General features: G+C 42.1%; 1 protein-coding gene across 1 annotated transcript in view; it reads right to left on the reverse strand.

Annotated features, from left to right (window-relative positions):
- The window catches only part of FKBP9 (FK506 binding protein 9, 63 kDa), a 31,352-nt gene that overhangs the window by 10,830 nt on the left and 9,312 nt on the right, over positions 1-11,210 (reverse strand). Inside the window, exon 4 of the mRNA XM_008591520.1 lies at positions 6,580-6,725. Coding sequence (XP_008589742.1) covers positions 6,580-6,725 — 146 coding nt within the window. The remainder of the gene's footprint in view (positions 1-6,579; positions 6,726-11,210) is intronic.

Here is an 11,210-nt window from a genome sequence, read left to right on the forward strand (position 1 = left end):
GGGGGGGGGGGGGGGTGAGGGGACACCTTAAATGTATGCATCAGTTGTATAGCACCTCCCCCGCCCCAGTCATTTCAGAGAAGTTTAAATGTAAAAAACTTTTAAATCATGTTACTTAGAATCAAAGATGTATAGCATTATCATTAGCATTTTACATATAAGAAAACCAGCTCAGACGTGATATAACTTGTTCAAGAAAACAACACAGCTATACACAGAACTCAAATACAGATACATGAACACCAACAGCCCCTCCCTGCCTTCCATCCCTGCCACGTACTTCTCTTTGTGTTTCTTGGTCTCTCTCCTCTCTCTCTAACACACACACACACACACACACACACACACTTACACACACTTAATGGGTGCTTAAGTACCAGACACTCTTCCAAGTGTTTTATATGTATCAATTTATTTAATTATCATTAAAATCCGATATTCCCAATTTACAGATGAGAAAACTGAGCCACAAATTTTAGGGCCTGTCCAAAGTTAAAGGTAAGAATTTGAAAAGTCTGAGCTTTATAGCAGAACACAGGTGTTTGATGTTCACTCGTGGCAGAGAGTTGCTGGTGTGAGTGGGAATGAGGTGCAGGCTCTTTCCCGTAGGAACCGGGAATTGCAGCCTGCCATCAGCTGTATGGTTGCTCAGAGTCAGGGACAAGGGCAGCTCTGTGCCACAAACGAACACACACGAACAGCGGGGAGTGGCTGCAGAGCCGTATCAGTGGTTTCTCAACCTTGGCAACCCATTAAAATCACCTGGGAAAAAACTTTGAAAATATTATGCTAAGTGAAAGAAGCCAGACACGAAAGGCCAATTACTGTAGGATTCCACTGATATGGAATGTCCAGAACAGGAAAATCCATAGAGACAGAAAACAGATTAGTAGTTGCCAAGCTGAGGGTGGGTGGGGGCTGTCAATGGGGAAGAGGGAAGCAAAGTGACTGCTAATGGGTATGGGGTTACTTTTTGGAGTCATGAAAATGTTCTGGAATTAGACAGTGGTAATAGTGGCACTACCTTGTGAATATACTAAAAAACACTAAATTGTAAACTTTAAAATGATTAATTTTATAGTATGTGAATTGTATCTCAATAAAAAATTAAATTAAAAAATCTTTGGCTGGCCAGTTAGCTCACTTGGTTTGAGCGTGGTGCTGATAACACCAACTTCCAGGGTTCGATCCCTGTACCGGCCAGCTGCCAAAAACAAAGAAACAAACATAATCTCTCTCCTAGATATATAACCCAAAGAACTGAAAACAGAGATTTGAACAGATATTTGTACACCAACATTCATAGCAGCATTATTCACAATAGCCAAAAGGTGAAAACAACTGAAGTGTCCATCAACAGATGAATGGATAAACAAAATGTGGTATTCAGCCATTAAAAAAAGGAATGAAATTTTCAGCCATGAAAAGGAATAGAATTTATTAGCCAAAAAAAAGTGAAATTTTGATATCTGCTAAAATATTGATGGACCTTGAAAACATGCTAAGTAATGATAATCAAAAATATCTGCTCTGACCAGGTCAGCTAAATTGTCGTGCCTTGGGAGATATGGGATAAGTCAGTTGTCACATCCACCTGTCCTGGAAAATGTTATCATAAGACCATTTTCACTTAGAAGCAGACAGGATGGCACCAGAAAGCCATAAAATAACCTAGAATGCTTTTTGTGACCCTTATCCTAGATCCCTGCATGTAGGATGTAGCCTAGTAACAATCCCAAATTTATTGGTCATGCAGAAGCAATAAAAAATCTGAAGTGATTAGGTGGAGCTGTCCTCTCTCTTTCTTTTGATCCTTCCCCTTCTTGTGATTATAAAATGCTAAGCTCTACTGTCCCTCTTGGGAACACATTTCTCAGAGTGACCTGACTATGTGTCTCCCTAGTTGCAATCACCATATTGGCTCAACGAATCCTCAGTACATGTATTTGGCCTCAGTTTCTTTTCAGCTCTACAGTAAAGTAAGCCAGATACAGAAGGACAAATATTATGATTCCACTTTAATGAGGTACCTAGAATAGGAAAATGTGAAGAGACAGAAAGTAGAATGGGGGTCTCCAGGGGCTGGTAGGAGCGGGGGTGAGGAGTTACTGTGTGATGGTTCAGAGTCTGTGCTGGAGATGATGAAAGAGTTTGGGGTCTAGATGGTCGTGATGGTTAGACAACATTGTGAAAATATTTAATGCCACTGACTTGTACACTTAAGAATGGTTAAAATGGTAGAAATGTTATATGTATTTTACCACAGTAAAAAAATCAATTAATGTAATTCACCACATTCACAGAATAAAAGAACAAAAATCACATGAACATCTCAAAAAAAAAAAACCACTCGGAAGCATTAAAAATAATGTCAATGCCTGCCCCCCTCAGAAGTAGCTTTTGCAGAGCAGTGGTCTTAGACTTAGCTGCGTATCAGAAAGTCCTGGAGAACTTGGTAAAAATACAAAGGGCCAGGGGCCAACCCCATGGCTCACTCAGGTGAGTGCGGCGCTGGGAGTGCAGCAGCGCTGGGAGCTCTGAGGCTGCAGGTTCGGATCCTACATAGGGATGGCCGGTGTGCTCACTGGCTGAGCGCGGTGAGAGCGACACCAAGCCAAGGGTTACGATCCCCTTACCGGTCACAAAAAAAGAAAAAAAAAAAATACAAAGGGCCAGGAGTCCAGCAGGGTCCCAACAACACGGCTGGGTTCTGTGATCTTTACACTCTGCAGGTGATTCTCAGTGATACATACCAGTATTTGAGAACTACTCGACCAGTGTGGGAACAGGCATTGGTATTTTAAAGAAGTTTTCCAAGGGTTCCTCACAGGCAACCAAGTTGAAGGAACACTGTTTTTCACTCTTTTTTTTTTTAGTGGCTGGCTGGTTCAGGGGTTGAATCATGCTTTAACCAACTGAGCCACCAGCAGCTCTAAGGAACACTATGTTAAGTGGTCTGTAAGCTGACACCAAATTTAACCTCCCCTCCAAGGTGCATTCGGGTGCAGACCCCCAGACCACCCATATCCCTGCGATCTGGGTCCAGCCCTCTCCTGATAACTGTCTTCTCAGACTTGAGGATTCCAGACACAAGCATTCCAGTCAGTGCAGAGGTCAACTCACACCCAGTCAAGTACTGTAACTATTTAGCAACAAGTTTGCATGTCAGCTCCCAAGAAGTTAACATGAGCCAGCCTACCAGATGCCTGATTCACTCTGAGGCACAAACACGCATCTACCAAGGCATCAACAGGATGTAAGCTCTGTGTGGGCAGTAAGTTTTGTTTGTCTTTTTCTCTGCTGAATCCCCAACACCTACAGCAGGGCCTGGTCATGAAGACACTCAATGAATCTTTGATGGAAGGGTAGTTGGAGTTTCTGGGCCTGCCATAATAGAGACCAGGTCTTGATCCACAAGATCCTGCCTGCCCCAGGCAGCCAGCAAGCTTCCCACCTTGACCCCGCTATCTTGCTCTGACTTACACAAAGCTATCTATACAGGTGAAAATGGTCCACCACTTCATTATGGCCTCAACACCAGCCTCCTCTCTGACTAAACCCTTAACCAATGCAGCGGTAGTCACTCCATTTTCACCACAAGAATGCCTCCTCAAGAAGAGACACGTAACAAAAATATAAAGGCAGCAGGCTAGCTCGCCCCAGAAACTCTGCAGCTCTGAGTGCTTGTGGGTTTCATCTGAGAGCTCTGGGACTCCTGGTTAGAGCTCTCAGTTCTCCATATATGGGTATCATATGCCTGATGGAAACTCATGTTTCCCATCTGCCTTTGACACAGGCAGGTCAAAAAGCCCTGGGTTCAATTCCTGCTCCATCGCTGGTTAGCTGTTGTGGCTTTGCGCAAATGACTCTACCTTTCTGGGCCTTGTTATCTTACCCAAGCAATGAGGATAATAATACTCAAATGATTATTTACAGGTTTGGACAAGTTTGTGTGCAAGAAGGCCCAGACACACAGTGGATAAAATATGAATTATTTTCCTTACTCTCCTCTTTCCTACAAGAGTACTCAAAAGGTCATTTGGAAGTTGGGTGACAGAAAGAACGGAGAAATAATGCTCACACAACCCTGCAGCAGAATCCATTCCCCACTTCAGGGCTGCAAGCACATCCAAGCATCTTCCTTTCAGGCTGAGCCGGTGGAACAAAGCAGACAGCAGAAAGGTCCAGAGCCTTTTCCAGAAGGCCTATCCCTTCCCCTCCACCAACCCTGCAGGGGAAAAGGCTGAATACAATGAAATGATGATAAAGGCTGACATGACAGTGCCAAAGACAGCCCAGTAATTCATTCCTTCCACAAATATTGTTGAACTCTTACTATGTGTCTGGCCCTGTGGTACATGGCGTGGAAGCCACAAACTAGACTGATTCTGCATCCTGACACACTTCTTGGGTCAGTCCCTTAGGGATCAGTTTTAGGTCCTATGCAACTCCCCCTAGAGAGGCCAAGGCACTAACAAGAAGAGGACAGAGGCAGACCCACATAAGAGCACTTGGGTTTTACACATCAGGGAGCCCTACCCCCACAGCAAAATATGACTTAGGAGGAAGCAGCCTCATGCCCAGAAAATTTATGAGCCTTTGGAAGCTTCCCAGAGCCTTATATAATTCTTTGCAGAGCTCTGTCTCATACTTGATAGAAAGCCAAAAGGAAAAAAATAATTTAAGCAAATGTTTTCCATCAATGCATTCTTTTTAGAGAAAAGGAAGGATTCATCTTCAGGTCATAATGAAACAAGAATACACAGAAAGAATTTATCTGTTTCTATGTGAATTTGGGTAGAAGTAGAAATTTACATGGTGCAAACAAAAGAGCATCAAGCCTCTAAACAAACAGGACATAAAGCAAGGCCTGTTAAATGTATCTTAAGCTGTGATCTGTTGTGGCTTCATAAATCAGAAATTTAAGTGAGGGAGAAAAGAAATGTTTCTTGATGGTATACCCTAGTTTCCAACCAACTTGATGTTTTTTAGATCCTCTGTGCAAACCCTACTGGAAAAATTTCCAAGACCCCTATGATATATCAATAGTAATCAGAAGAGGGTGAATAAAGCCAATAAGACCAGCAAGGAATTCCATCAACAAAAGAAATACAAAAGCAAAATAAATATTGCATTAACTATTCCTAAGCAAGTCAGCAAAAAATGGTACATGAGAGAAAACATAATTAAGAAAGAAAATATGGTGTGAAATACTATAGTCATTAAAAATATCTGGCATAGAAAGTTGTTCATACTATATCTGTTGTTCATAGCAAATAGGGTGAAGAGATAAATTACAAAGTAATATGTATAGATGATACCATTTTTGTATAATTTATTAATGTAGGTAGATGTGTATTTCTTTTTTCTACACATTTACTCAAAAGTATAGAAGGCTATTCACTTTATGGCTGTATTAATTTCCTACTGCTGCTGTAACAAATTACCACAAACTTGGTGGCTTAAAAAAGCACAAATTGATTCTCATAATTCTGGAGATCCCAAATCTAATCTTTTGGCAGGGATGTGTTTATTTTGAAGGCTTCAGGAGAGAATCTGTTTTCTAACCCTTTCCAGCTTCTGTGGCCTCCCTCATTCCTTGACCATGGCCTTTCCTCCATCTTCTAAGTCAGCAGTTTAGCATTTTATCCCCTGACTTCCTCCCTCCCTCATATTTCAAGGCCTCCTGTATGATTCCTGTATGCCCCTATCTCAAGAGTGTTTATTTAATCACATCTGTAAAGTCCTTTAAAAAAAAAAAAAAAAAAAAAAATGACAGGTAAGGGGATCTTAACCCTTAACGTGGTGTTGTCAGCACCACGCTCAGCCAGTGAGCTAACCGGCCATCCCTATATAGGGATCGGAACCCATGGTCTTGGTGTTAATCAGCACCACACTCTCCTGAGCGAGCCATGGGCCGGCCCTGTAAAGTCCTTTTTAATAAGGTAACATACTCATGATTCTGGGGATTAGGACATGGGCATCTTTTGGGGCCAATATTCTGCCTACCACATTAACAATATTTATTTCTGAATAGTAGGATTATGGGAGATTTTTGTTTTCTGTACTTCCTTTTTCTAAAGTCAAAATGTATTATTTATGTAATTTTTAAAAGGTAATTTGCTATTGACAAAAACGTTCTAAAATTGGATTATGGTGATGGTTGCACAACTCACTAAATTTACTAAAAGTCACTGAATTGTATATTTAAATGGGTGAATTTTTTGGCATAGAAAACAAAAACCAAAACAGAAGTTTCGCACTTATTTTCAAATGGCCCAGCGCCCCCAAAATAAAGACTGATAAAATATAGCAAGGTGTTAACAATTGGTGAAACCAAGTGGAATTCACGGTACAGTTCTTTCAACTTTGTTTCAAATGTTTAAAAGGTTCAAAATGTTTCAAAAGGAAAATGGGCAAGGGGGAACAAGGAGAAAGAACAGACCAACTCTAGAAACTAAAGCCATCTGGGCGTCAAGTCTTAAGCAGGACTTCAGCTTCAGCGCCTGGGCCCTCAAGAAGCCCGTTCGGAGCGCGGGGGCTGCAGCCGTGCCGGTGCAGAAGGCAGGTGGTGCTCACCTCTTCCCTCCTCTCCGTACCCCAGGTGCGGGGGCACCACAATCCTTCGCTTCTCTCCGATGCACACCCCAAGTAAACCTTCATCCATCCCAGGAATCACGTAGCCCTGCCCGATGTACGTGTCAAAGGTACGGTTCCGCGAGTAGCTGGAAGAGAGGACAGGAGGCAGCGCTAAGTCAGGAGGCACCGCAGCAGCTGTGCACACTAGTCGGCACCAGGACGCAGCAGGAGCACACGTGCCCCCAGACCCTAGAGCAGGGTAAAGCACAGACCCTGAGGATACAGCCGGGAAACAGTGAACAAGAGCGCCCACACCGTGTGTGAGCAGCCATCTGCAGACACACTCCTGGAAACGAGCCATCCCACCCTCTGAACTGCCCAGGTTATGAATGCAATGTGGGTTATAAGAAGCAACCACGCAGAAATGCAGCGGATGTAAACTGGACTGGACTCAATTTAATGAGGAAAGCCTCGAACGTAGCCCTTATCAGAAACTGTGAGAATGTGTCACAAGGACAATGTCTCCAGCATCTAAAGAGGAGAAGGACATCTGTGTATGTGACACATGAACATTTTTTTGTTTTTTTCTTTTTTGTGACCGGGAAGGGGATCGCCACGCTTGGCTTGGTGTCGCCCGCACCGCGCTCAGCCAGTGAGCGCACCGGCCATCCCTATATAGGATCCGAACCCGCAGCCTCGGCGCTCCTGGCACCACTGCGCTCCCAGCGCTGACCTAGACATGAACATTTTGCTTGCCAGAAAAGCAGCATGTGGGGCCGAGCCCGTGGCGTGCTCGGGAGAGTGCGGCACTGGGAGCACAGCAGCGCTCCCGCCACGGGTTCGGATCCTATATAGGGATGACCTGTGCGCTCACAGCGCTCACTGGCTGAGCCCGCGGTGCGGCAGGTCTCAAAAAGGACAAAAAAAAATAAAAATAAAAAAGAAAGAAAAGAAAAGCAGCAGGTGTACCAAGAGCAACTGAATTCTGCAGTCTTTATGCAGTCTGGATGAAATATTCCTGCTGCCACCCCTGCTCACCCAGCTACCCCTGGTGAGTGCTTGGGTTTCCCAAGTGCCCCTGGCAGCAGGCCCACATACTCTCTCAGTGGAAAGATGCAGCCTCTACATAAATTGCCAATTGAGTCTGATTACTATGCATTTGGTGAAAAAAGGAATCAATCCCCCACAGCCTGATGATTCTAGAATAAAATAAGAAAACTTCCTATACCAAGTCTACTATCAAACCTGGAGCACGGTGATCTGCACCCATTGCCCATGTCCCTGGTGCAGATGAGGCAGAAAGCCCATCCTGAAAGAGCCGCTCAGTTCTGCCACCTCCTCATCAGACACTGCCTTGGAGAAGATGGGGCAGCCAAGTGGGGCCAGGGAGAAGAAAAGGCAGAGCTGTGGGGGCTCTCTTCTCAATACCCCTCACAGACCCCAAGTCAAAGGGCAAGAAGAAATGATAACAACAGCAGATTCTCCTCACCCAGGAAGCAGGAGGTGACCTGCATAAACCCCCAAGGAGACAGTGGAGAAGTACGCCTACCCACCCCGAGGAGAGCAGCTCCAAACCTCTCCCCTCCCGGCAGCTGGGAGGGCCAGGAAGCCAACACAGCAGGGAAAGGAGGGCAGTGCCCGACTCTCAGCATCCTCTAGCGCTGGGCGGGGCTCTCGCCTTCCCCAGGTTGCTACCTCTAGGGCGGGTACTTGGCGGTCCTCAGCAATGTGCAGCCCACTGCTAGGCACTCATAGAAGAGGAGGATACACGAGATAGGGCCCTGATGAAGGGACAGCAAGTGGGGGCAGAGATGGCAGGTGCCTCAGAGAGGGGAAGAGCTGCCAGCTGGAATGTCAGCAAAGGTCCTGTGCGGGTGGGGGGTCAGGGGACACTGAAGGACGTGGGGATCTGCATGGGACGAGCACTGTGGTAGCAGTGGGGCCAGGCTGAGGGGCAAGAAGGATCCTCAGAAGAGGCTGGAGGAGGAGTGTGTGCTTGAATTGCAGCAAACTTTGAATAACTTTAAAAGTTAAAAACTTAAGTAAATGGAAAGCCATCATGTTCCCCAATGGGAAATTTGAGGATTGTAAGATTGTCAATGCTCCCCCAAACTAATTTACAAAGCTTAAAACAATTTCAATCAAAATCCCAGTGGTCTGTCTGTATGTGGCAGTGGTGGTGCTAAATAAGTAATTCTAAAATTCATTTGGAAAAAGAAATAATTATAATTAAAAATATTGTTTTGAAGGTACAGTATATAGCAAGCTGCCATTCAGGTAAAAAATTAAAATGGGGGAATATATACATGTATCTTATTGTACATGTATGGAAGACCTATGACATTAATAATGCTGTTTCCCTATACAGAGGGGACTATGACTGAGAAACAAAGATGGGGGAAATTTGTCTTTTTTCTTTTTTACTTTCGGTATTATGAACCATGTCAATGTATCACTTAGAAAAAAAATTATATTTAAAAAAGAAAAAGAATACTCTCTAACATACAAATTAAAAAGCTATGATAGTTAAAGTTGTCGTGCTGGCCCAGTAATAGACAGATCAATGGAAAAGGATAAAAAACCCAAAAGTACATATAAGAATTTAGTTCATAAAAAAGTCACATCCTAGGGCCGGCCTGTGGCTCACTCGGGAGAGTGTGGTGCTGATAACACCAAGGCCACGGGTTCAGATCCCACATAAGGATGGCCGGTTAGCTCACTTGGGAGAGCGTGGTGCTGACAACACCAAGTCAAGGGTTAAGGTCCCCTTACCGGTCATCTTAAAAAAAAAAAGTCACATCTTAGATCAGTAAATAAAAGATAGAGATATCCAATGAAGAGTGTTCAAAAAACTAACTAACCTCCTGGAAAAAAATGAAGTTAGATCCTTCCTGTCAGATTGATACCACAATAAATTCCAGAATGATGTGAGATCTAAATATTTACATATGAAAAAGCATGTCACATCTTAGATCAGTAAATAAAAGATAGAGTTATCCAATGAAGAGTGTTCAAAAAACTAACTAACCTCCTGGAAAAAAATGAAGTTAGATCCTTCCTGTCACATTGATACCACAATAAATTCCAGAATGATGTGAGATCTAAATATTTACATATGAAAAAGCATTTTGGGGCATGGAGAGAATGGAAGGGTTGACAGGAATTATTACATTTTTCATTATACATGTTTGCATGGTTTCAACTATACAATAAGAACATATTTCCTTTGAAAACAAAAATTCAAATAAATAATATTTTAAAGGCCAAAACAAAGCAAAACAAAACATTAAAGGGCTTAAAGAAAATACAGGCAAATACTAATACACTCTAGGGAGGGAACAGACTTTGTAGCAAGTCACCAAGGACAGAAAACATAAAGGGGAAGTCTAATGTATTTAACAACATAAACAGTTTACATTTAAATAGGTCAAAAGTCACAATAACCAAAATTAAAATGCAAATAAATGTAGGAAAATGATTTCAACAATAAATAACCATAAAAGGGTTAATATCTTTAATGTATAAAGCTCTTCAGATCAATAAGGACAAATGCCAATATCCTTGATAAAAAAATAGGCAAAGGACATGAATAGGTAATGCACAAAAACTGATATCCAAATAAACATTTGAAAGAATTTCATCTCGACAGCAATCAAAGAAATTCAGATTAGAACCATAGGTACCATGTGTCTTCAGTAAATTAGCAGAGATTATTTGTAAATGAGACCCAGTGCCACTTGGTTTGTAGGGAATGGAACACTTTTACACTGTGATGGGAAGTAAAACCTTCCTTGAGGGCAACTTGGTAGTATATATTGAAAGCTGTAAAAATACACCTAACCTTTAACCCAGAGATTCTTCTAGAAATTTATCCCAAGGAAACAATTAATAATATACTTTAAGATTTAGCTACATATACAATTACTGCAGCCCTACCTTCAAAAGGTAGGAAATAACATCAATGACAAAAAACAGGGACTGGTTGATTATCTAAGTTAAGGCAAATCTATACAATGGAATATTATCACAACTACTGGGATGAGCTAGATCCCACTGTACTAAAATGAAAAGCTGTTTGAAACCTAAGAAAACTGAGGCTCCACTATGTGGACAGAAATCTGGTGTATACAGAAAAATGGTCTTTCAATTGGAAATATAATTCCCAGAAATAAAGGATAGAACCAAGCTGAAATGTAACAAGTAATAATGCACACACATTCTGAATGATAATTTTTGTAACAGAAAAAAGATAAAACAACTCAAATGTTTATCAATAGGGGAATGGTTATATACAGTATATTCACCCAACGGGACACAATGCAGATGCAAAAAATAAATGACTTCTCTCCATGCATTAATATGGGAAAATCCCAAGGAACAGAACAGTACACAGTACATACTATGTAACAAAATGTTACATATATTCTATATGCCATACACTATAAAGGGAAGAAAGTAAGATAACATTTGTATTTGCTTATATCTGCATTTGAAAAAATCTACAAACTAGAAGAATACAATATAAACTAATAAAAATGGTTAACTGTAAGGGATGGTAGAGAGGGGGTGTGAGGTAGTCAGGGATAGGTGAATAACCTATCTTAATTCATACTGTTTTGATTTTAAACCAT

The sequence above is a fragment of the Galeopterus variegatus genome, unplaced genomic scaffold (genome assembly GCF_000696425.1).
Source record: "Galeopterus variegatus unplaced genomic scaffold, G_variegatus-3.0.2 Scaffold6985, whole genome shotgun sequence".
Taxonomy (NCBI): Eukaryota; Metazoa; Chordata; class Mammalia; order Dermoptera; family Cynocephalidae; genus Galeopterus; species Galeopterus variegatus.